The following is a 26,797-nucleotide window of genomic DNA, read 5'->3' on the forward strand; positions in this document are numbered from 1 at the left end:
ATGGTGGCAAAGGTCCCTGGGGGTGTGTGCCACTGCTCAGGCCAGGCCGATGCCTTCCCCCTTGAAGGTGCGCTGGCCTGTTTCTCCTTCTCTGGCTAGCAAAGGTTCCATGGTGGGGGATCAGGTTCAGAGTGAGGTAGACATGCCTGATGATGAGGAGCCCTCAAAACCTGAGGCACCAGCATTCTCTGGTCTGTTTCCTCTGGATTTGTTCAAGTCACTGTTGTGCAAGGCCAAGGCCACAGCGCAACTGGGTGAGACGGAATGTGCCAAGGAGGGTGGTCCGGAGAAAAAGCCGGAAGATCGAGTTTACTCAGAGCTTCTTCCAGTGAAGGAAGACATCCCTGCCCCTAAATTGTTCCTAGAGGTAGTTAAAAAGCAGTGGGAAAAGCTAGGAACATTTCCCAACCCCAGCAGCAGTGATAGAGATTCTTTAACATGGAACTTAGTTTCTCTCAGGTGTTGCAGGTGCCCACAGTGGGCCCTCCAGTGGTGACATTGGCTTCCACGTCAACGGTGGTGTCCGGTGATGTGGCTGATTACTTGAAGGCTTTCGTAAAACATTCCAGTCTTCCGCGTGGGCCATCAAGGCAGCTGCCTCTGCGTTGTTCTTCAGTTGCACGGCTATCCTTTGGCTACAACAGATGCAGGAAAGGATTCCGCCTGAGGAGGTGCATACTCATCAAGATCTCAACAAGCTGGTTGCTGTTGCACAATTCTCTGCAGACGCCACTCTGCATGCCTCAAGGGCAATGGCGGCCTCGGTGACCTCCCGACGTCTCCTGTGGCTGAAGGGGTGGCAAGCGGAGAACAAGGCAAAGTGGCATCTGGCATCATGGCCTTATTCCGGCGGATCCCTTTTTGGTACCCCGTTGGACCCAATCCTCATTGAGGACAAGAATAAAAAGAAGGTCAAGCCTACACCCGCAAAGAAGTCGGAACAAAAATCTGCACCTTACTTTCGGTAGCAGTCCTATCGTCAGTCAGATCAGGAGGCGCAGCACAGCAGGTATTTTCCGTTATCAGACAGGCAGTCGGATACGCACTACACCAGGGATAGGCCTAGGTTCCAACCCCAGAGGAAGAGGCTCTCTTGTGGGGGGAGGTGGCCGTCCCTACCACCGGGGCAGATAGGTCAATAGTGACCCCCCCCTTAGGCGGCAGACTACTTCTGTTTGCCGACGCCTGGGCTGAGATTACCACTGTCGCCTGGGTTCTGAATACCATCAGATTTGGCCTGCGCCTAGAGTTTCTCTCCATTCCGCTGAACCACTTTCGGATGTTTTCAGTCGCCAAGAGTAAAGATAAACGCTCTCTCATGAGGCAGGCAATCTGACACCTCTTAGAGATTAGGGCGGTGGAACCAGTTCCACCGGACCAAGTGGGGTCAGGTTTCTATTCCAACCTCTTTGTCGTTCCGAAGAGTTCGGGGGGATGGAGGGCAATTCTGGATCTTAAACTGCTAAATTTTCACTTAGTCTATAGAAGATTCAAGATGGCATCGCTTAAATCCATCTTGGCGGGGGTCAGGCGCAATGATTTCATGGCCTCCATCGACCTGACGGAGGCTTACCTCCATATCCCCACCTTCCCTGGCCATCGTAAGTATCTCAGGTTCTCCTATTTAGGTAGCCACTACCAGTATAGGGCCCTACCATTTGGCTTGGCGTCGGCGGCTTGGCCCTTCACTAAGGTCCTAGCCGCAGTGGCGGCTTACCTCTGAGCGCTCTGTCAGGGTCCAATGCTATCTCGATGATATCTTAGCCCAAGCAGCATTGTTTCAGCGGACAAGGGAGGATATGTCGTTGGTGGTATCCACACTACAGCAGTTAGGTTTTTCGGTTAACCTAGATAAGAGTTCCCTCGTTCCTGCCACCAGGATTCCTCACCTGGGGACCATCATAGACTCTAAGCTGGGGAAGGTGTTCCTGTCCCACGACCGTAAAGTTAGTTTGTTAGCCTTAGTTAGGCAAGTTAGAATCAACGTTTTGTTCCTGTAGTAGTGCTCTCCAGCTTGCTGTGGAAATTCATTTCTTGCATAGACGTGGTGCCTTGGGCTCGTCTACACGCGAGGCCGCTCCAGTGGCGTCTCCTGCTGCATCAGAGGTCAAACTCCAGCAATTCCAAGGAAAATATTCTAGTGAGACCACAGGTGCAGCTGTCATTGAGGTGGTGGCTCTCCCCAGCGCTACACGAGGGCTGCGAGTTCAGGGAGCCGGAGTGCCTCATCCGGACAACGGACGCCAGCTTGTACGGGTGGGGAGCTCTCTTGGAGTCCCGGATGGTGCAGGGGCGTTGGACCTGGTTGGACCTCCAACACAATATAAATTGACTGGAACTGCAAGTGATTCACTTGGCAGTGTGGCACTTCAAGGACCATGTTCGGGATCGAGATGTCTTGATGCTGACCGACAACATGGCGGCAAAGGCCCACGTCAACCGATAGGGCGGCACACACTCCAGGGCTCTTCACACCGAGGCGATGGCACTCGGCGCCTGGACAGAGAGGCATCTTCGATCGCTCAGGGCAGAGCACATCACAGGAGTGAACAACCATCAAGCCAAATGACTCAGTTGGGCCACGGTCGACCACAGCCAGTGGAGCCTTTCTCCGAAACTGTTCCAGGCCATCTGCTCCAGGTTCGGCCATCTGGAGGTGGACCTGTTTGCCATAACGCAGAACGCTCAGGTGGATCGGTTCTTCTCTCGGTTCCTGGCTCAGGGGACGGAGGAAGTAGACTCGCTTCGGATTCCGTGGCCGGAGGGCCTGCTCTACGCCTTCCCTCCCTTTCCCCTTCTCCCTGGGGTAGTTCAGAAAGTAATATCAGAGAGGACGGAGCTCATCTTAGTGGCGCCCTACTGGCCGCGCCGGGCATGGTTTGCGGATCTAATGTGCCTGTCAATGTCACACCTGTGGAGGATCCCGGGATGGGATGTGGACCTCAGACAGGGGAACCTGGTGCCTCCCAAGCCACAGTGGCTGCAGCTAGCCTTGTGGAGATTGAGCAGGAGCGCCTAAGGGCCGCCCAGCTTTCACAGAGGGTGATCTCCACAATTAAGGTTTCATGCAAGGGTTCCACCACTAGGATTTATGATTCCACCTAACAGGTCTTTGCAGAGTGGTGCCGGGTATCGGGAGTGAATCCTTGTGAGGCTTCAGTACCGCACGTCTTGGAGTTCTCACATGGCGCCCTCAGGAGACAGGTCGCGTACCTCTCCACGATTATTCGGGGAGAGGGGCTCCTTCCATTTTCCCAGGTCCTGTTAATTAAGAGGTTTTTGAAGGGTGTGGGGAATCTCCGTCCCCCGGTAGTCCACAGGTTTCCGACATGGAGCCTCACTACGGTTCTCCAAGCAATGACAGGAGCACCATTCAAACCTCTGAGGACGGTTGACCTGAAGTTCGTAACCCTTAAGTAGTGTTCCTCGTGGCGGTCACCTCATCCCATCACATCTCCAAACTGGGGGCGTTGTCCTCCAGGTCAGATCTTTGTACATTCCACAATAATCAGGTCGTCGTGCGACTGGATCCGACTTTTGTTCTCAAGGTTAACTCCCTTTTCAACAGGTCGCAGGAGGTGGTAGTACCGGATTTTTGTCTGGACCCGTCTCATGATAGGGGACACCTTTGGCACTGGCTGGATGTCAGGCGTGCCTTGCGCATTTACCTGAGGCGCACTGAGAGCCTCAGGAAGTCTGAGGCGCTCTTCGTTTCCTTTTATCCGTCTTCCCTGGGGAAGAGGGTGTCCTCCTCGGCTATAGGGAGGTGGATCAAACTGGCATCGCATTGGCCTATGAGATTCAGCACCTTCTGGTGCCCCAGGGCATCACAGCACACTCCACCAGGAGTGTGGCTACCTCGGCGGCCTGGGCCACACAGGCACCTATCGTGGAGATTTGCAGGGCGGCTATGTGGGCATCCCCATCTCTCTTTATCAGGCACTACAGGTTAGACACATTTGCATCGGCTGATGCGGCGTTTGGTCGTAGGGTGTTACAACAGGTGGTAGCGTATGAGGGGCCCAGGACCAATAGTGCCTTTCCTGAGGGACGTTAACTTGGATATGTCCCAATCCTGGCTAATCCTGCAAAATTCCTCCAGAAAATGACAGTTGGTCTTATCTGAACTGTTGTTTTAGGAGGTTTTGCAGGCTTAGCCAGGTTCCCGCCTTAGCGTTTGTCCAGGGGTTGGGGGAGTTCAGGGGATAGGGTGTGTTCCCTTATGATTTCAGGTGTTTTGCTTGACTCGTTGAAACTGGGAACCAGAAGCAAGGAGCACAGAGGCGTGGCTTCAAATTAACTCTGTCTCGAGGCCAATTGGACATCACAATACCCAATCCTGGCTAATCCTGCAAAACCTCCTAAAACAACAGTTCAGGTAAGACCAACTGTCATTTTCGTCATAAAAGGGCATGCATAGCCTTTAAGAGGCTTGTAGAATGCTCCTAGGGGCTGGGGGGGGGGACAAAAACGAGTTAAAAAACACCCCGTATTTGGCTCATTTTTGTCCTCCCCAGCCCCCAGGAGCACTCCGGAAGCCTCCTAAAGGCTATGCACCGCCATTTTTGCAAAGGGGGTGGGGTTTTGGGAGGCCAAAAATGCTGAATTCAGTGTATAAGACACACCCAGATTTTCGCCCTCTTTTTTGGGGGGAAAAGGTGCGTCTTATACTCCAAAAATACGGTTGTTGTTTTTTTAGTGTAAAGTGTTATAAAGGACATGCCATACAGAAGATTTAAGTGAGCAGCACATGTCATTCTCATTACATGTATAACCCAGTTTCTAAATCTTTGTTTCCTGAGTCCACAGAATACATTGAACCATAAACTGACCAAGCAGACTGGATTTGCAACAAGTTGACCCTAGACAAACTTCTCATGAAGTGGAAATGCAGCCAGAAGGTCTTTTAATCTGAGCCGATTAACCTTGTCTGGACACAGCTTAGGTTTTGTCTGCATTTTGGCCCCACTATTTCCCTCTGGCTTTCCCTGGTTCTAGGGGGAAAATGGAAAAGAGCCTGCTGGCTCTATCAATTTCTATAATACATTGCCTTATTTTCCACAAAAGAGAACTGGACATCTCCACTAGCAAAGTCAGGAGGCAATGCTGACTTTCTGTCGCTTCCCCAAACCAAGATCTGTTTGAGGATAGGACAGAGATAGAGAGTCTCTGGATAGATAGATTGATTCTTTATCATCATGGTTAATAAAATGAGCCCACCTGAATCAAATCAAAAGTCAATTTTATCCAATTCCTTCTTGGTTGGCTTTGATTAATCTGCATCCTGGAAGCTCAAACAGAGGGCATAGAGGCAATGACCAACCTCTGTTGTATCTATATCAGGGGTGTCCAAACTTGGGAACTTTAAGACTTGTGGACTTCAACTCCCAGAATTCCCCAGCCAGTCATGCTGGCTGGGGAATTCTGGGAGTTGAAGTACACAAGTCTTAAGTTCCCAAGTTTGGACACCCCTGATCTATATGATACAGATGTGTGGACTTCAACTCCCAGAATTCCTCAGCCAGCATGCTGGTTAGGGAATTCTGGGAACTGAAATCCACATTTTAAAATGGCTAAGACAGAGAAACACTGGTCTAGTGTCTAATATTTAATTATACGTGTATCTTCTTCTGTAAGGGAAATGGGTTGTTTTTAAATACGATAAATGCATATAAATATTTTTATTTCCACGTGAAGGTTTGATTGCTAGGCATTACAACAGGAAGCCCTGTAAGAGGAGGAGAATATTATGTGTAGGAAAGCTGGTGAGGGAAAGGTTGGCCCAACCTCATCAAGCCATAACGTTCGTTGGATAAATTTAGGCTTTCTTTCCCAACCTAATGATTTTCAAATATGCTGAATTACCACTCTCCCACCCAGCAGGAGAATGGTGGCAGTTAAGGAAGAAATTACTTTCTCTGCCAGGAAGCACAATGCCCCTGAATGGTAGACATAGGACATAAAAGTAAATTATATACAAAAAATGGAATATGGAATTCCATTTAGCTGTTAACGGATTGACAGAGCTCTCCCCTTCTCCATAGATTTTGATCTAATCCTTCTTTAAAGTCAGCTGAAACACAGGCTACATCACCTCTCAGAATGTGTAGCAGAGAACCCTTATGTTGCTTTATCCCTTATTATGTCCTTTTCTAGTGTGACATTTTATTCTATGCAGCAATATAGGGACACCTGCAGTCTTCTATGATTTGCTGATACGGTGGATGTTACGTTCACTTGCAAATCTTTCGTCTTTCTGGATTGGCAGAGAGCACCCTCATAAACCTGGCACCTGCCAGGTAAGATTTGGGATGGCTGGATGTTTTTTGGGGGGAGAGAGCGCACCAGCTTGGAGAAGACCGATACAAAGAATAAAGCTTCTAGAAAAAGCACTGTCGGTGTAGTTAGAGCAAAGTGCCTTTTTAGGAGTTGCTGATTAGGGGACTGGAGGCTGAAACATATATAGAATGATTGCTGGAAATGTGTATGTCTACTTTAATGAAAAGAAAGACTAGGGATGACATGATAGCAGTATTCCATTATTTGAGGGGCTGCCACAAAGAAGAGGGGGTCAGCCTATTCTTCAAAGCAACGGTCACCAACTGGTGGTGGTCCGCAAGAAAATTTTGGTGGTCCACAGAAAAATTATTTGCATTTTTCTTTGCACTAAATCGGGGGTTCTCAAACTATGATCCATGGGATGGATATGTGCAATGAATGTTTGTATGGCTGCAGAGAGTCTCCCCCTTTGGGGTCTTTTTGTGTGGGTTGGAGGAGGAGAGTAATTCTGACTTGGGGTCTGCTTTGGCCTCCTGGTGCAGGGCTTTGGGTAAAGGCTGGAGGGAAGTGCTGCTGGTGGCGAAGAGCCGGAGGGCCCTGTTCCAGTGGGACTGCATCATGGAATGGTGATCATGGAGATGATCAGCTGGAATTGGCTGATCATTTCAGCCCGCTGAGCCACCAGGTGCCAGTACCTGGCCTTGCACTCCCGCAGGTCTTCCCTCTGCTTGGAAAGCCTATGCTTGTGGTCCTCAGTGAGGTGCCTCTACTGATCCTCCTTCTCAGTCAGATCCAATTTGAACTGAGCCAGCTATTTTGCCAAGTCTTTTTCATGGTGGCTGCTTAGCTCCAGCAACTGCTTCCTGTTGGGGCCCTAAGGAACCCGGAAGGGCAGGCGAGGAGTGGCTGGGAGGGGAGGGACAAGTAGAGGCTGGGGAGGGGCCCTTTGACGTGAGTGACATTGAGTTGGCTACACCCACCCCGTCACATGACCACCCAGCCACGCCCACCCAGTAGGTCTTTAGGCAGATCATATTAGTGGTCCATGCAATCTAAAATTACAAATTTAGTGGTCCTTGAAGTCCAAAAGGTTGGTGACCCCCACCCCTCAGCTCCAAAGCATCAGAAGGCGGGACAAGAAGCAATAGATGGAAATTAATCAACGAGAGAAGCAACCTAGAACTAAGGAAAAATTTCCTACCAGTTAAAACAATTATAGATAGTCCTTGACTTACAACTACAATTGAGCCCAAAATTTATGTTGCTAAGCGAGAAATTTGCTAAGTGAGTTTTGTCCTATTTTACAACTTTTCTTGCCACATTTGTTAAGTGAATCACTGCAGTTGTTAAGTGAGTAACACAGCTGCTAAGTGAATCTGACTTCCCCATTGGCTTTGCTTGTCAGAAGGTCGCAAAAGGTGATCACAGGAACCCAGGCACTGCAATGTCATAACTACGTGCTTGTTGCCATGCATCTACATTTTGATCATGGGACCACAGGAATGCTGGAACAGTTAGTTGTCTGCGTGAAAAATGGTCATGCATCACTTTTTTCAGTGCCATTGTAACTTCAGGCGGTCACTAAATGAACTCTGTTGTAAGTCGAGGACTACCTGTAATCAATGGAACAAGCTGCCTCCAGAAGTTGTGGGTGCTCCAACACTGGAGATTTTAAAGAAGAAGTTGGACAATCATTTGTCTGAAAAGGGTTTCCTGAGCAGGAGGTTGAACTAGAAGACCTCCAAAGTCTCTTCCAATGCTGTTATTTTGCTATGAAGGTCTGTGTAGGTCAGGGGTAGAATTCTGGGAGTTGAGGTCCACAAGTCTTAAAATTCCCAACTTTGGACACCTCTGGTGTAGGTTAAAATAATAGTCTGACTCAAACAATAAATAGCCATTTGAGCAAATTGCAAGAATAGGAAGCAAATGCTTCTCATTCCCTCCCCTTTCCCTGCCACTGCCTCATTTATGGCAGTGATAACGACTGTGTGCAACACTTCCCTATCAGTGCGATATCCTTGGTGAATGGCCTTCCCACATCGATTACACCCTTACATAGGACAGATTCATTACTTTGGCACTCTGGGGATGGGGGCACTGTTGGGTTGTGAATCTGCAGTTTCCATAAAGCATAAATTGTGTGGTGTTGGGTTACTTGGACGTGCCCTTTTTCTCCCATTAATTAGCTAATTGCCTAACCAATCCAGGATGCTTCCTCTTGTAAGCAATTTATTTTCTTTTGTAAGCTACGTAAAGCCATTTATCTTGGCTCTTCACATCTCTGGAATTCTCTTCAAACATGCTGCCATTTCTCTCTTCTGAAATGCGTCCTCAGAATTTGAATTATCCCTGAATCTTTTGGCCTAAATTTTTTGGGATCCTTTTCCATGTTTGGTAAATCAATACTTGGTGTTCCCCAGAACTTCTGATTGACTAGTTGCCATTAATAGCTTGCTTCATTCATTCATTCATTCAGTCAGTCAGTCAGTCAGTCATTCATTCATTCATTCTATTTATAAGCTTCCTACTTCACCTACCTGATGTCAGGCCTGGAAACCATCTTTTTTACATTGGGCCTTCAGACCTGCCACATTTAATGCTGTGGGAAAATGGGAGGGGGGATTATATGGAGTATAGGAGATATATAATCATAATAACATTTCTTTCTCAGAGAGTCAAGGACATCTTGGCCTCCACCTTGAGGGGCATGACTGGGGGGCATCTCCCGTTGGGACGGGGCCTGATTGGGCCATGTGGTGGACATGTGGGTGCAGGAGAAGGGACTTGAACTTTCATTTGGGTGGGGAAAACCTGGAAGCTTTCAGATTCGGGTTTTCCCAAATGTGTCAATATGACATCGCTAATAAAATGGAACTTCAAGCCTCGGAGTCTTCTTTCGTTGGGGTTGTTCCTTGGAACCCTGACATGTGACTCAATGCAGCTTACTTCTTCATCCTAGTGTTATTCCAGAGATGCAGAGTCCATTTTTTGGATCAACAAAGCCCAGTTTTCATGATCAAAGGCAGCAACCAGGTCCACCCGGATGGTTTTCATGTCCATGTTAAATGTATCCTGCCACCTTCGCTTCAGTTTACAATAAAATAAATACAATAGGCAAAATACAAAATGAAACACATGGCAGCTGGGCATCCTCCAATTATCTCACCCCACCTATGCTGGCAGAGGAGGCATGCTACGGACCCCGTCAATCAAGGAATTCTGGCTGGTGGGATCCAGAAAAAGTTCCCTTTCTGCTGTGGTTCCTGCCTTTTGGAATATCCCACCCCACCCCTCCCCAGGGTGAGATCGCAACTCACCCTACTGACCTTCCATAAGGGCCTGAAGACCTGACTCTGCCAGTTGGCCTGGGGCCCAAATGGAGAGGATGCACCGTTTTGGAGGTGGCTGTTGGATTAAGAAAAGATCCCATCTCCCTCTTTTACTTCATGCTCCCCTCCTCCCTATCTTTTAACTCTACTTATTGTTGTTTATTATTTTATCGTTTTAATATTTACTGGTTTTAATGTTTTGTAAGCTGCCCAGAATCATCTCTAGACGAGATGGGCAGTAAATAAAGTAAGAGTGAGTGAGTGAGTAAATAAGTAAGTAAACAGGAGTGATGAGATGAGATAGCATAGCATAGAATAACAGAGTTGGAAGGGATCTTGGAGGTCTTATAGTCCAACCCTCTGCTTAGGCAGGAAACCCTACACCACTTCTGACAAATGGGTTATCCAACACCTTCTTTAAAAATTCCAGTGTTGGAGCGTTCACAACTTCTGGAGGCAAGTTGTTCCATTGATTAATTATTCTGTCAGGAAATTTCTCCTTAGTTCTATGTTGCTTCTCTCCTTGATTAGTTTCCACCCATTGCTTCTTGTCCTGCCCTCAGTGCTTTGGAGAATAGTTTGACTCTCTCTTCTTTGTGGCAACCCCTGAGATATTGGAACACTGCTTTCATGTCTCCCCTAGTCCTTCTTTTCATTAAACTAGACATACCCAGTTCCTGCAACCGTTCTTCATATGTTTTAGCAAGTCCACAATGAGTCCAGGAGGACTATCATATTGTATACCAGTCTCTCTGGGGCAATGCCATCCCATCCCATCCTATTCTTGATAGATTTGTCCCATTTTATTATCATTTTAAATTAGAGGATGTATCTTGTGGTGATAAGTTCCGTATCTTTGAAGTATTTTCTTTGCTCAGTTTTGATAGTTCCTCCCCCCACCCCTTTCATGGGACAATCCCAGTTTCTAATATTCTGGAAAGTATACACAGAATGGCCAATGTAACAGTTGCATTGAGGATAAATTCCACTTGCATTCATTTGTACACAGGGAGACAATCCTTTTAGATCTTGCTGCTCAGCACAACAAGATCTAAAACTGAAAGGGTATTACAAGGGTTGCTTCCCAGCTGATAAAAGATCCAGGCGATCTGTCAACAGCCAACAGCAAGCACCTTCATTATCATTGAAAAAGCCTGCTGTCTAGCTATTCCACAGGAAGGCATTTAAATAAGGAAATAAAGAATATTTCACTTTAATGGGTGTTGGGGATATATTGGCATTAGGTGGGAAACAGGTCTGTTGCTGGGATTTTTGTATCGTGATCCCTTTCTTCTTCTTCTTTTTAAACAAATCTTGTTAAAGAGATTCCATGAGAATGCTTGAAAAAGCAATTCTTTTTTGGTTTTAGGCATATGTCAGAGCCTACGACAGGACCAGAGGTTAATAAAACACAATTGCTATGGTTACCCAGTAAACAAGCAAACTGCATGATAGCATAACATGACCGTCTGGTTCATAAAACATATATATTTATTTAATTCTGTTTTATTGCTGTGCGGTTCCAGAATTATTAAGACAATGGTGGGTTCCCCCACCATGTTAAATCACCAATTATATAACCTATATTAGCTTATAATACCGTATAACTATGACCTCATTGTTCAGCATGAGTATAGTTCTTGCTTAACAAGTAGTCCTTGACTTATGACTATAATTAAGCCTGGAATTATGGTCATAAGTTGTGCCAGTCCTTAAGTGAGTCACCATGTGATCATATCTGATAGTATGGCCTTTTTTGTGGAAGTCATTAAGTGAATTGCCATGGTTGTTAAGTAAAAGCTGCAATTGCGAAGCAAATCCTTTGTCCACAAGGGATGTATGTTTGCCAGAAACTGGAAGTAAATGTCAGTTTTAGTTTCCACAAAAAAAATATTGTAAATTGTAGTCACATAATTGTGGGACAATGCAGTCATAAATGCAGGCTATTTTCCAAGACCCAAAATTATAGAATTGTAAGTTGCCCAGAGTCACTTGGTTGAGCTGAGTAGCTATGGAAGTTGAATAAATAAAATAAATAAATAAAAATAGTAATAGCAATAGCACTTAAACTTATATACCACTTCATAGTACATATTGTTCCCAACAGTCTAGGTCCTCATTTTATCGACCTCAGAAGGATGGAAAACTGAGTCATCTTTGAGTCGGTGAGAATCGAACTGCTGGCAGTGAGCAGAGTCAGCCTGCAATACTGCATTCTACCATAACTTTGAAGTGTCATTAAGCAAGGTAGTTGTAAGTCGAGGACTATTTGAAACACATTGAATTACAGCTCAGGAACAGTGTATACCTGACATTCATATAGTCTTGTTTTCTTTTTCCAAATCATTAAGGATTTGGGGCCTTAATGATTTGAGCTTAATGATGTGAGCCCATATTATGTGGGTTTTATTTATGAAATTTATAGACTGTCCATCTTATTATTCTCAAGAGCATTTGTGTTTCTTTCTGCTGGTCCAGAACACAATTTATTTTTATGTTCTTTTTTGCTGTTTATTTATGATAGCTTTTTGAAAATCTTATAGTAGCATCGCAGCATTATAAGTGCAAATTCTATAAGTTGATGAATAAATGAATACATTATATTTTTTCTGCCTCTAAAGAATAACATCAGAAGGGTTGAACTGGTTTTTATTTTTAAAAAATGTGATTACTGGTTTCAATGAAAAAGAGGGAGATTTGAGAATGGAGGCTGGGAGGGCTGGCCAAGTAGAAAAAAGCAGGGAGAAGATATCAGCTAAATATCCCCATATCACCACAAATATCTTAAATCTTTTCTCTAGCAGCAATTTTGGAGCCATAGAATGACAGGCAGTTATGGAGCAAGTCAGGGGCCCAAGAGGAGACACCACACCACACAGCAACAAAGATGATTAGGGGACTGGAGCAGAGTTGGTATTCAGCCAGTTCTGACTAGTTCTGGCGAACCAGTAGTGGAAACTTTGAGTAGTTCGGGTAACCAGCAAATACCACCTCTGGCTGGCTTCTCCCCATCTATTCCCTGCCTCCTGAGTCCCAGCTGATCGGCTGGGTCTTCTTTTGTTGCCCTGCACAGGAGAACACAGCTGGAAAGCAGGATAGTGGGGTGGAGAGGGAATGGAGATGTTACAGTATCCTTGCCCTGAAGTGGGGTGAAAATGGGGATTTTACAGTATCCTTGCCCTGAAGTGGGGTGGAAATGGGGATTTTACAGTATCCTTGCCCTGGAGTATGCAGGGAATGGAGATTTTACAGTATCCTTGCCCTGAAGTGGGGTGGAAATGGGGATTTTACAGTATCCTTGCCCTGGAGTATGCAGGGAATGGAGATTTTACAGTATCCTTGCCCTGGAGTGGGGTGGAAATGGGGATTTTACAGTATCCTTGCCCTGGAGTATGGAGGGAATGGAGATTTTACAGTACCCTTGCCCTGGAGTATGGAGGGAATGGAGATTTTACAGTATCCTTGCCCTGGAGTGGGGTGGAAATGGAGATTTTACAGTATCCTTCCCCTGCCACACCCACCAAGTCATGCCCACCAAGCCAAGCCACGCCCACAGAACTGATAGTAAAAATATTGAATCCCACCACTGGACTGGAGGCTAAAAAACATAAAGAATGGTTGCTGAAATTGTCTGACTTTGAATGGTCACATAACAAACTGCTGTAAATCGAGGACTACCTGTACTGTGTTTAGCTTGCTATAGTGCTTACATTACTTTCTTGTTCTTCCTAGCTTAAAATAATAGCAATAGCATTTAGGCATGTACCATCCCATAGTGCCTTACAGCATTCTCTGGGCCGTTTACAAAGTAGAAGTATTATTTACATGTTGCCCCCAATAATCTTGGCCCTCGTTTTACTGACCTTGGAAGGATGGAAGGCTGAGTCAATGGTGAACAAGGACAGATTTTGGTAACCCGAGGAATCTATGCAGGAAGGGGCTCTGGGGATGCCAAGCTTTGCCTTACTCACTGCCTAGGTGGTAGCTGATAGATTGCAGTTATTTCTCATTTTTGCATAAGCTTTGGCTTGCTTTCCGTTGAAGAGGTATGCGAATTGCCACGATTGCTTCCTTTCCTCTTTCCCTCTTAGCAGATAAATAATTTTCCGTCACTGCATTTGACTTAGTTTTGCATTTTTATTCTGTTTTCAACATTCTATTATAGTCTTTCAGTGGATAAATAACTTCTAAAGAAGATTATATGCAGTCGAGGTACTTACATTTAGAATGTTTCAGATAGAACGAGTAATTCTTCCACAGTGAGCGGTCCCATGTACGTCCTACTGAGGACAACACACAAAAACTTATTTCTAGGCAGTGTAACACACTTTTGCTCTTGAGCAATTGATGGAATAATATTTTTTAAAATAAACCATTTTATTAAGGGCTAATCTTTTTATAAAGTCTAGCAGTTTATTACCAAGCAACCTGAACACTGCAACAGTGATGTAATAAATATGATATTTTGTCTGGGATGTTCTTTGATGGGGAAAAAAAAAGAATCCAGAAATGTTTGCAGAAATAATATTTGCTTGTTTAAAGCCTTGCAGTTTGGCTAGCAAGGCGGATTACAGATCAATAAAACGAGAGAATCCCTAGCTTGACAATACAGTATAAAAAGATATTGCATACAAGGAAAAAAGGGATGGAGCAGGAGAAAAAAAAACAACCACTACCAAATATTCACATAGCAATTTAAGGTTCTTGTACTGCTTAGCCTAAAGCAGGGGTGTCCAAACTTGGGAACTTTAAGACTTGTGGACTGGGAGTTGAAGTCCACAAGTCTTAAAGTTCCCAAGTTTGGACACCCCTGGCCTAAAGGGTTAAAGGGTAGCTCAGGGGTTAAGATGCTGAGCTTGTCAATTAGAAAGGTCGGCAGTTTGGCGGTTCGAATCCCTAGCACCGCGTAACGGGGTGAGCTCCTGTTACTTGTCCCAACTTCTGCCAACCTAGCAGCTTGAAAGCATGTAAAAAATGCAAGTAAAAAAATAGGAACCACCTTTGGTGGGAAGGTAACAACGTTCCGTGCCTCTTTGGTGTTTAGTCATGCTGGCCACATGACCACGGAGAGGTCTTCGGACAGCGCCGGCTCTTCGGCTTTGAAACGGAGATGAGCACCGCCCCCTAGAGTCGGGAACAACTAGCACATTTGTGCAAGGGGAACCTTTACTGCTTAGCCTGCTGGGCTGGCTGCTGGAAGATGATTTGAAGAGCAGTAAAATTTCTCAGGAAATTTAGACAGATTAGACAACTTTCTCCTTGGAAAGATGAGGTAAAGCTAAAGGGAGTTTGAGGCATGAGCATCTTCCAAATATGGGAAGAAATTCTAATGTTTGTCTTTCTGTCTGGACTGAATGCTCTGTCCCTCCCCACCCTCCCACCTTCCCCTGTGGCATCAGGTGTCATCCAAGCCCCTTTCTCTCCTGCCAGGGACCAGGACTCGCCCTACGAGATCATGCAGCTGGACTTTGAAATGGAGAACTTCACCAGCCAATCCGTGACTCGACGCATCATGTGGCATATAGACTATCGGGGCCACAACCCACCGCCCGATCTGGAGAAGGCTGTGACTGAACTGACAGTAATTCAGAGGGACATCCGTGCCATCCTTGCCCTGGCCATGGTGAGCTTCTTTCTTAGAAGCAAACTAGAAGATAGCTCCGTTCTCTGCCTGACTGTTATCTTAGACCTGAGATACGCATTCACATGCTTGGTCTAATTCCTCTAACTTCATTGTATGGGAACTATGGGACTCTTAATTCATGGTTGAAAGTAGTGATAATCATATATTGGGTGATAGAATTAAAATTGATACTGACTTTAAACCTTCTACATAACCTTTGCTTGATCACTTTGATGCAGCGAAATAACTAAAACATGTCTTAGTGCGATGAATGAATCAAGGCAGTTATATTTTAGTTTCTTTCATCAAAATTGGTTGAAAAAACACAATTAGCTGGATCCAACTATTAGCCATAAATTACAGTTTACAGTACAAAGCATATTAGTTGGCTTCATACAACATGCTAACTCTAAATCAAGCAGATGACTTAATTGCCTAATCTGGCATGAACCTCTTCTTAAAATCAGTGATATAAGAGTTTTATCCAGCTTTTCTTTGCCGAGGAGTGGGGTGGGGTTGGTGGGTATGTTAAACACATATGCTTTGCTATTATGTTTGTTTATATAAATGTTTATATATGGAAAAATAGGAAGATGGAATATTAAATATGTTGGCAGCCTTGGGTTATTTATAAAAATAATAAAGGCAGGATAAAAAACTGTATACCTCTCCAGTTGTCAATGTCAGAACAACTTAATATACATTTGCACTCTGTTTGGGATGCAGTGAAAACAAGCTTTTTGGAATACGTTCTGTGAATGTGTCTTTATGTTCTCAAGTTTACTACCCTAAACATCAGGGAATAACTCTCAAAAAAATTAGGCCATCAAAATAGCATTTCCTAGAGGAGTCTTGCTCAATCTGGTGCCCTGCAATGTTGATTTTCCAATCCCATAATCCCTAACTGCACGGCTAATAGCTACAGCAGCTGTAGAACACCAAGTTGGGAGGAATTTCCTGAGTTCAAGCATCCTTGCAAAAGTTAACAGCCTCTCAAACAGACCTTCCTGGAAGAGTGGTGCGGTGGTAGAGGCAGATATTTCTCTCTCTCTGGGCACGATGAGAATATATCTGCTGAATATAACTCCGCATTGGTGACAGGAAGGGCATCTGGTCAGTAAACATTCAGTTGCCCAGACTCCACCCCTGCAAGGGATTATGGGTTCATTAAAAGAAGATGATGATATGCAGACGTCTAGTGGCCGTCAAGATTATCTACAGCTGTCAGCCTCTTCAGCTGGTTTGGTCAATTAGGGAAAATGCTGGGAGTAATCTTTCAGCAATGTCTCCATTCCTGTAGCACAGCTTTATAATCTAAATATAAAAACACCAATTTGGGAAGAATTCCCTGGGCTCAGACAGACCTTCCTGGATATCCTGCAGCTCTCATGAGGAGAAGATGGTGGGACCACAGCCCACTCAATAAAACATGGCCTCCTTTGTCATCCTTAAGGATACAGAAATCATCAACACAGCTATCCTCACAGGACGGACAGTTGCCATCCCCGTGAAGGTCATCGCCATCGAGATGACAGGAGTTATCTTGGATATTTCAGCAATGGTCAAATGCAAGTCCAGCAATGAGGATATCATCAAGGTGGGTGAAGGGGATGATACGTGGGAGGAAAGTACAGGTGGTCCTTGACTTATGAAACACAATTGAGCCCAACATTTATGTGGTTAAGTGAAACCTTTGTTAAGTGATTGTTGCCCCCATTTTACAACATTTTGCGCCTCAGTTGTTAAGTGAATCCCAGCCGTTGATAAATTGGTAACCCGGTTGTTAAGTGAATCTGACTTCCCCATTGACTTTGCATATCAGAAGGTCGCAAAAGGTGATCGACATGGCAATGGTCATAAGTATGAACCAGTTGCCAAGCATCTGAATTTTAATCAGACGGTCATGGGGGTGCTGGAAAAGTCGTAACTGTGAAAAATGGTCACAAATCACTTTTTTCAGTGCTGTTGTAACTTTCAATGGTCACTAAACAAAATGTGGTAAATTGGGGACTACCTGTACTTAATCTTGGCCTGGTATTGTGGAGGAATGCCCAACCAAGATAGTATGGTATGGGCTGGATTTTTATTGGATGCTAACATGAGCTAAAATGTTGGTGTGCACCAGTCACTGTCTTACAGGAACTTAATATGGTCTTAGCAAGTTGTGTGCACCAAGCCATCATAGTAGTTCATAATAAGATTTATTTCCTTGATGCAGCTTGTTATATTTTGTTAACCCAGAACTCAGTGTGGCTGCTCTGGGGTCAGATTTTTTTGTTTTTGTTTCTGATACTGGACAGCCAAATACATCTGCTGATTTGGCAGTGGTAGTTGCAATCGTTGTAAATATTTCTTCTTGGTGTTGGATAGACTGCCTCTGAACATGGAATTCTTCTACAATTATCATGACAAATATCCATTAATTAGATTCACTTTTGTTTCTTTTTAAAAGCTATCTGGCTTATATTTCATCAGCATTATACACTGTGTGGAGACAAGGTAGAGAAAAATAAGGTTTTACACTTAGGCAGGAAAAATATTCAGGTATGGATTAGATGAAACCTGGCTCAATAGCAGTAACTGTAAGAGGGATCATGAAGTCTTAGCAAACAATCACTTAAATAGGAGCCAGCAGTGTACAGCAGCAGCCAAAAAAGCCCAAACCAATCCTAGGTTGCATTAACAGAGGGATGTCTATGGAAATTCTCAGTCATCCAGGTCATGGTTGTCCCAAAGGTGCGTTTTCAAGAGGAAATGGGACTTTCTTGTTTTTCTTTGAAGATGTTTCGCTTCTCATCCAAGAAGCTTCTTCAGCTCTTGAAGAAATATATTGAGCTTAGAATTTGGGGGACCAAAGTGTCCATGGCGTGCAAGCACCGACAGCCCACCATCTCTCCCCTCCCTTACCAATCTATTTGCAAAGCAAAAGTTTAGGTCTTCCACTTGGGAAGATTCTCCATCTTTTTGATCCTTTGAGATGATTTCCCTATAATCTGTCTCCATTTATGAATTGGAAAGTACCTGAGATGGACTCTTCTGGGCCCGTCTGGCAATCAGAGCTGGTCCTCAAGCAGGCAGCTATTTCAGGAATCGGTGGAAACTGGAGCCTCCTACTAAGCGGCTCCTCACTTCCTCCCACTGCCCAGTCTTCATAAAATAGTCTGCCTGATTTACCAGCGCACCTTTTTAAAGGGTTCTTTTCAACTTGAATAAACACAGCATTGCACACTTCCAGGTAGGCTGAGAGACACTTTGATGGGGTGTTACTTCCCTGCTCATAAATTTCCCTGGTTGCTGTCTCTGGCTCCGGGGAAGGCACTCGCAGGCCAGAGCATGCATGCCGAGATGAATAATTCATCGACTTGCTGACCCCTCACCTTCTGTTTTCCATTAAATCCCTTAACATCTTCCCACCAATGTTTCTGCCCCGACTGAATTATGTCGACAGTGCTGTGAAGAGGTGTGTCTGGCAGGAGCTCTCACTTACCTGGAGAAATTGCAAAGTGGGGAGGGGAGGCAATTGCTCTGTCAGGACTATAAACGGAGGCCATTCATCAGGCAACTCGCTATCTGCTACTGTAAATAATTCAGCATTAAGGAGAGTGGCGATGCTGTCGGTGGGCTGTTTCCTGACTCCCCGAGTGGGGTGCAACAGATAAGGGAATAAGCATGACAGGCAGCACCATTGATCTCCTGACACAAGGGGTGCAGGACTATGCAAAAAGGGAGCCTTAATGCGGTAATCCTTGCAAGGTGGTGTTGGAATTCCTGGCTTAACTGCCAAACACAGAGCTTGCATGCAGCCTGTCCTGGGTCTAACCCAAATTATGCAAAACGGAAGATAAGAAGATGAAGTGTTGCTGTCTGTAAGCAGGAATGGCTGCAGCTTTGCTGGACTGAGAAACCAGGGTGGTAGTATGAGGCAGGGGCTGAGCTAACATCTATCTTCCGCCACAGAATTCAGGTTACTTTATTTTTCGGACTATAAGACACACCGGAGTATAAGATGCACCATGATTTTGAAGAGGTCTTTTTTTTTAAAAAAAAAGGATTTTGCACTCTGCAGGCCTCCCAAACCCTCTGCACGCCTAGTTTTTGCAAAAAAAAAAAAGGGGGGGGGGCATGCAGAGCTTTGGGAGACTTGTAGAGTGCTCATGGGGGCTGGGGGGAGGGGTCAAAAACTAGCAAAAAATGGGCCATATTTTTGCAATAAAGGCGGTGGGGGGGGGGGAATGCAGAGCTTTGGGAGGCTTATAGAGCTCCTAGGAACTGGGGGCAGGGCAAAAATGAGCAAAAACGGCCCATTTTTTCTTGGTTTTGCCCTTCCCAGCCCCCAGGAGCACTTTGCAAGCCTCCCAAACCCTCTGCACGTCCATTTTTGCAAAGGGGGCAGGGTTTCAGTAGGCTAAAAATGCTATATTCAGTGTAAAAGACACACCCAGATTTTCACCCTCTTTTTTGGGGGGGAAAAGGTACGTCTTATACACCGAAAAATACGGTAGTTACTTTGTTCCTCTTAACAGAATAACAAGAGTTGGAAGGGACTTTGTAGGTCATCTAGTCCAGGGGTCAGCAACCCGCAGCTCTGGAGCCACATGTGGCTCATCCCTCTGCTGCGGATTCCTGTTGCCGGTCGGCTTCACAATTGATAGGGCTGTCGGTTAGGACAGGTAGAGGAAAAAGCATGCCGGACTCTATGGTGGGGGAACCAGACTTCCGGTCAGCTCCAGAATTGAACGGGGGGCTTCTGGTTAGGACCTTTGTGGCTCTTTGAGTGTTTAAGGTTGCCAACCTCAGATCTAGTCCAACCCCCTGCTCAAGCAGGAGACTTTATACCATTTCTGTCCAGTCTCTTCTTGAAAGCCTCCAGTGATGAAGCACCCACAACTTCTGAAACCAGGCTGATCCACTGGTTAATTGTTTTCCCTGTTGGGAAGTTTCTTCTTACTTCCAGGTTGAATCTCTCCTTGATTAGTTTCCATTTATTGTTTGTTCATTGGGCTTTGGGTGCTTTGGAAAATAGGTTGACTCCTTCCTGTCTGTGACAGCCCCTCAAATATTGGAATACTGCCATCATGTCGACCTTGGTCCTTCTCTTCACCAGACTTGCCATGCCCAGTTCCAGCAACTGTTCTTCATACATTTTAGCCTCCAGGCACCTAATCATCTTTGTTGCTCTTCTCTGCATTCTTTCTAGAGTCCCAACATCTTTTTTATAGTGTGGTGATCAAAATTGGATACAGTATTCTAGGTGTGGCCTTACCAAGGCATTATAGAGCAGTACCAAACTAACTCATAGATTTGTTTTGGGGGAGACAAAATTGGAAGTGGACGTGCTGTCATGAGCCATTTCCTAGACAAATAGACAGTCCTGAACTAGATGAGAGAATTGCATTCCCACATTGTAGCAAACATGGTTAATTTTAATTATGTTTTGTTGAACAAGCCAGTGCCAGCTTTGCAGATTAACCAAAATTTTCATTCCTGATTTGGTCAATCAAATTTGGCCAATTTTCCTATCATTTTTAGCAACTCCTGCTTCATAACTTTGCGGCTTAGAAAAGCACAAAATTATTCTTGGTGATTGAATGGGGCAGTAACCAAGATTAATACAGGAAGCCACAAACCATGTATCCTGTATCTAACAAAGTTACGGTTACAGTCAGTTATCCCAAAACAAGCCGGGCTTTCAATCAGTGATATAGAGATGTCAAATAAACCATGGTATGCTTTTCTGTTTGTAGATCATGCTGAGTCCAGAAACATATCATACAAGCGTGATGTGTGAGACTATTATGAAGGAGGTTTGCATTTTAATTTGAAACAATTAAGTTGCTGGCATGGAGCTGGCAGCTTCCTTCTGTGAGACTGTGGCAACCCGTGGATGAACAAATCTCTCCCTTGTCTGATTTGTAATTAATACAGGAAAATTATTTCTTTGTATTGATGTTTAGTTCATAGGCTACATTGTCTGCCACAAGGGTCCTTTCTAGCAGCTTACGCTGAAATAATCCATAGAAACTCATAAAACTATTCATCGAGAAGCAGAAAAAAAAATGTAGCAGAGCCTCCTTCCATTTGCAGAAATAACAGTTCTCGGGAGAACAAGATTAATTTGAAACGATCTCTTAAACAGAGGCATGGAAATCTTATGCTTGTGGGATGCACATTTTTCACTAGAATCTCTAGGATTGCCAACTGAAGCTCGGTATAAAGCTGTGGCTCAGGATGGTGAGATTGTCAGGCCTGGGTGCCAGCTTTTGCATTGGGCCTTCAGGCCTACCACATTTTCTGCTGTGGAAAATGAGAGGGGGGATTATATGGAGTATGGGAGATATATAGTCTAAAAACAGTCCTTTCTCAGAAAGTCAAGGACATCTTCTCCTGCACCTGGGATGGTATGACTGGGAGACATCTCCAGTTGGGACAGTGCCTGATTGGACCATGTGATGGACTTGTGGGTGCTGGGCAGGGACTTGAACTACCATATTTTTCGGAGTATAAGATGCACCTTTTTTCCCTCAAAAAAGAGGCTGAAAATCTGGGTGCATCTTATAACCTGAATACAGCATTTTTGGCCTCCCAAAACCCCACCACTTCACCAAAATGGCCATGCAGAGCCTGTACGAGGCTTTCAGAGTGCTCCTAGCGGCAGGGGAGGGCAGAAATGAGTGAAACAACGGGCCGTTTTTTACTCAATTTTGCCCCCCCCCCCAGCCCACAGGAGCACGCTATAAGCCTCCTAAAGCAGTGGTTCTCCACCTGTGGGTCGGGACCCCTTTGGGGGTCGAACGACCCTTTCACAGGGGTCGCCTAAGACTATCGGAAAACACATATTTTTGATGGCCTTAGGAACCGAAACACCAATTTTATGGTTGGGGATCATCACAACATGAGGAACTGTATTAAAGGGTTGCGGCAATGGGAAGGTTGAGAACCACTGTCCTAAAGGCTATGCATGCAATTTTTTTGACAAAAAATGTGGCCTGTTTTTTGCTCATTTGGGGGGGCACCCCCAGGAGCACTCTACAAACCTCCTAGAGGCTATTCATGCCTTTTTTTAAAAAACGGCCCGTTTCTGCGAAAAATGGGCCATTTTTGGGAGGTCTGCAGAGTGCAAAAACTTTTTTTTTTATTTGCCTCTTCAAAATCTTGGTGCGTTTTATACTCCGGTGTGTCTTATACTCCGAAAAATACAGTAATAAAATGGAACTTTGAGGAATCTCAATCCTCAGAGTCTTCTTTCGTTAGGGGTGTTACTTGGAACCCTGACATTAACCCAAATCCCTTTTAAAACCTCAACCAGCTCCCCCAAACTCCGGGGTGCTGTGCAGAGTTCTGAGCCCCGATCATCGACCCGAAACGGGTGGCATGAAGACTCAGGGAAGGTGGAGGAAGACAAGAAAGCCATGGAGGGAGCCACAGGGGATGGTTCATCAATTTATGTCAAGACCATCTACTCCCCTTCCTAACCCCCGGAAATCTTACCCTTGTGGGATCCGCAATTTTCACTAGAATCTCCAGTATTGTCAACTGAAGCCTGGTACCAAGCTGTGGCTCAGGATGATAAGATATTGTGAAACAAAGTCCTTGTGAACATTTGCCCAACTTATGACTTTGTTTTCAATCCTGATCTTTTCATATAAGAGCCGGGGAGTGCCATGGTTAGTATGTAATACTGCAAGCTAACTCAATGCTCGCTCCAGGAGTTTGATTCTGAACAGCTCAAGGTTGACTTAGCCTTCCATCCTTACGACATCAGTAAAATGAGGACGCAGATTTTGGGGGAAAATATGCTGACTCTGTAAACCGCTTAGAGAGGGCTGTAAAGCACTATGAAACGGTATATAAGTCAGGGATGTCAATCTCATTTTCATTGAGGGCCGCATCAGGGTTGTGTTTGACCTCGGGTGGCCAGTTGCGCATAGCCAGAGTAGGAGTTGTCAGCTCAATGTCACTTGTATGGGGGGCACCTGTGGTTGTCCAGGCGCTCTGCCAGCGAAAATGGAGCTTGGGAGGGCCCTTCCATTTTCACTGCAGAGGCACTGCAGGCCAGATTCAGCCTCGGCCTTGAGTTTGACACCCCTAGTCTTAAGTGCTATTGCTATATATTCTTCCCTCTACTACCATACTTTTTGGAGTGTAAGACACACTTTTTTCTCCCCTAAAAGAGGGTGGAAATGTCGGTGCGTCTTATACACCAAATGCAGCCATTTTTGGCCTCCCAAAACCCCGCCCTGCGCATCCCATTTTTGCAAAAAAAAAAAAGGGGGGGCCTATTTTTTGCAAAAACAGGCGCAGAGGGTTTGGGAGGCCTGCAGAGTGCTCCTGGAGGCTGGGGAGGGCAAAAACGGGATGCATGGGGGTGGGTTCAGTAGGCCAAAAACAGGCCGGTTTTTTGCAAAAATGGGATCCGCAGAGGTTTTGGGAGGCCTGCAGAGTGCTCCTGGGGGCCAGGGAGGGCAAAAACTATTTTTTCTTGTTTTCCTCTTCAAAATCTTGGTGCGTCTTATACTCCAGTGCATCTTATAGTCCTAAAAATACGGTAATCAGCAGCTTACCATATTTTTCAGAGTATAAGATGCACCGAAGCTGAACTTCTGCGTGCGTCTTATACACTGAATACAGCATTTTTTGCCTCCCAAAACCCCACCCCCTTCACCCAAATGGCCGTGCATAGCCTCTTGGAAGTTTTTAGAGAGCTCCTGGGGGCTGGGGAGGGCAGAAATGAGCAAAAAGTGGCCCATTTGTTGCTCAATTTTACCCCCTCCAGCCCCCAGGAGCACTCTATAAGCTTCCTAAAAGCTATCCATGCCCCCTCCCCTTTTATTTACAAATAAAGGACCCATTTTTGTGAAAAATGAGCTGGTTTTTTCCTCGTTTTTGCCCCCCCTCCAGGAGCACTCTGCAAGCCCCCTAAAGGCTAACCATGCCTTTTTTGGGGGGGGGGGGAAACAGGCCCGTTTTCGCGAAAAATGGGCCATTTTGTGGAGGTTTGCAGAGTGCAAAAACTTTTTTTTATTTGCCTCTTCAAAACCTTGGTCTGTCTTATACTCCGTTGCGTTCTATACTCCAAAAAATATGGTAGTTCAGAAACGAGAAGGAAGTTTATCTTTATAATGTCTTCAAACTCCTTGGCCAGGGCCATCCAGATGCTGTTGAACTACAATTTCTGGCACTCCTACACCCCCACTGGAGGTGGCTGTCTGTTAAGTTCTGCAGATTCTAAAGAGCCACTGATTTCCTATCCTTAGGGTAAATGTTTTAATGGATGGGAAACAAAAGGCAGCACCGTGTGTAATGAACTCGTCAGAAATGGGAAAGATAACCAATGTTTGGCTGCCTCCCACTCGTATATATTTTATTGCAATGTTTTACCAGGAAGAGGTAAAATGATTTTGTTGGAAGCTGTGCAAAAACTGGAAGAGAAGAGAGATAACTGACAGAGAAATGATTGAATGTGGGTTGTGTTGTGTGAACTGAGGAGCTCCAAGTCATATCTGATGCTTATTATATTTCCAGGAATGGCTTATAGAGCTAGGTTAGAATCTGGAAACATTTCTTCTCTGCTTGAGAAATCCTGCAAATGTTACTTACTGGCTCTCGTTCAACCTCCTGGGAAATTGCTACAGATGTTTGGTGTGACTTGGAAGCTCCTAATTTTTATTTCATTTTGCCTCGTGTAACAGTTTTATACTGATTTTGACACTCAGTGCCATTCTGGGAGAAGGAACAGCTAATTAAATAAATATTGCTGCTCTTAAGAAATGTGAGCGAAGCTGCCTGTCCCATGAATCTAATTATGGAGGCAGTTGTGTTATCCAGGTTCTAAGACCACATTGCTGAAATTTGATGTGGGGAGAAAAATAGACATTTGTGTTAACATCATTTTTGCCTTTCTAATTTCAAAATAAAGGTCAGCAAACACAGTGATCCCTACTAGGCTGTGCTTGCACAATAAGCTTAATAATAATACAATAGGTGAACATTTGCATTTCCCAGTATGCTCTGCGGGATGTTTTCAATCATCACATTCCTCTTTTGCTTTTGCAAATAATAGCAACAGATTCTCTGCAATCCTCATAAGCATGCTTCTTCTCTCCCCCCCCCCCCCCCTCTTCCTGTGCAAATTTTTGCTACTAGGTAAAAGGGCTTCCTCGCCCATTCTGGATCTGTTGCCTGAATAGAACATAAGCAATGGCAGGTTTGTCTAGATTGCCTTAATGGCTGCATTTCCTAGCAACTAGAACAAGAAAGAGTGTTCTGACCCAGCTCCCCAAACATGACAAACCCTCTGAAGTTAACTAAAAGTTCCTTTAATTAACAAGTCTGGCTGGCCTTTTACCCCTGAGTTAGGGTGGGGCTTAGCTAGCAGCGGTGCCTCTTCCTTCCCAAGGATCGGCCCATGTATTTCCACTGCTCTCCTCTCCTCTGCCTTCTGCCCATCTGCGCATCAGGCACTGGACCCAGCTGTTCCTCCTCTTCCTCATCAGCCACCTCCAGATGTGGGGGCTGTTGATTCTCCATCTGAGGGCTGACGGATGGCCCAGTCTCTCTCTCTCCCTCCCTCCCTCCCTCCCTCCCTCCCTCCCTCCCTCCCTCTCTCTCTCTCTCTCTCTCTCTGTGCAAACTCCATTCCCTCAGAGCACTCAGGTTGCTTGATGCTGACCCTCCCATGCTTCCTCCTCCTCTAATTTGGCTGCTGGAGGGGCTGGCGGCTGATAGGCCACAACAAAGAGCCACAGGAAGGAGCTGTTTTTTAGGCATCTTGGAATAGAGGTGGTATTAATTTTAGTAGTATTTGCATTCTCAGGCCCCGAGAGGCTGGGAGAATCTCTAATGGTTTGTGCCGATGGGTGTGTTTATTAGCATAAGGGATGCAAGTGGCAGCCCAGCATCTTTATTTTGATGAATGACACAGTATCCAGAAATGCATTTCAGGGCTCATTTTTATTCTGATGCCAAGCCGAGATTGTCTTTGCAGACATGCTGAGCTTGTGTCTCTTGGATGTCGAAGCCAAGCTTAAGTAGCCCCGTGGGAATAAGAGGAAATAGACCCTAGCAGGTTTTGCCACACATATGTGCAGAGACACAGACCCAGGCAAACACATTATCATAATAAACTCTCTTAGCTGTTAAATTCCAATTAAAATACACCCGAATGAAGGGCAGGGAGTAGATTTAAGTGAAGAGCGCCGTGATTTTCGCAGCAGTTTTGGTCTCTGGTTGAAACCTCCTGAGAGACAGCTCATTCCTCAATGGGAGACCACCTGTTTTGCATGGAAGATGTTTCAGATTCAATTGCCCGTCTCTCTAGTTAAAGAACCACAGAGAGCAAAACTGTGGGAAAAAAATGTTTCTCTCTCTCCAAGTGCCAGTGAGAGTAGACACTACCAGGCAAGATAAGTCTGGGAGAACGTGCTATTATTCATAGTAAACATCTGAGATGCTAGGACCGAAAAGAAGGAGGGTTGTGAAATAATTCTGAACCAAATGGCTGGATTAGCATTAGTATTAACATTAGATCCTCCTATGCCAGGGGTGTCCAAACTTGGGAACTTTAAGA

At 45.2% G+C, this 26,797-nt stretch overlaps 1 protein-coding gene across 1 annotated transcript in view; it reads left to right on the forward strand.

Moving 5' to 3' along the window:
• TMEM132E (transmembrane protein 132E) overlaps positions 1–26,797 on the forward strand; it is a 296,117-nt gene that overhangs the window by 252,237 nt on the left and 17,083 nt on the right. Inside the window, exons 4-5 of the mRNA XM_081944775.1 lie at positions 15,039–15,231; positions 16,685–16,828. Of these exons, the coding sequence (XP_081800901.1) occupies positions 15,039–15,231; positions 16,685–16,828 (337 nt within the window). The remainder of the gene's footprint in view (positions 1–15,038; positions 15,232–16,684; positions 16,829–26,797) is intronic.

This window comes from Natrix helvetica, assembly GCF_964273705.1.
Source record: "Natrix helvetica genome assembly, chromosome: 2".
NCBI lineage: Eukaryota > Metazoa > Chordata > Lepidosauria > Squamata > Natricidae > Natrix > Natrix helvetica.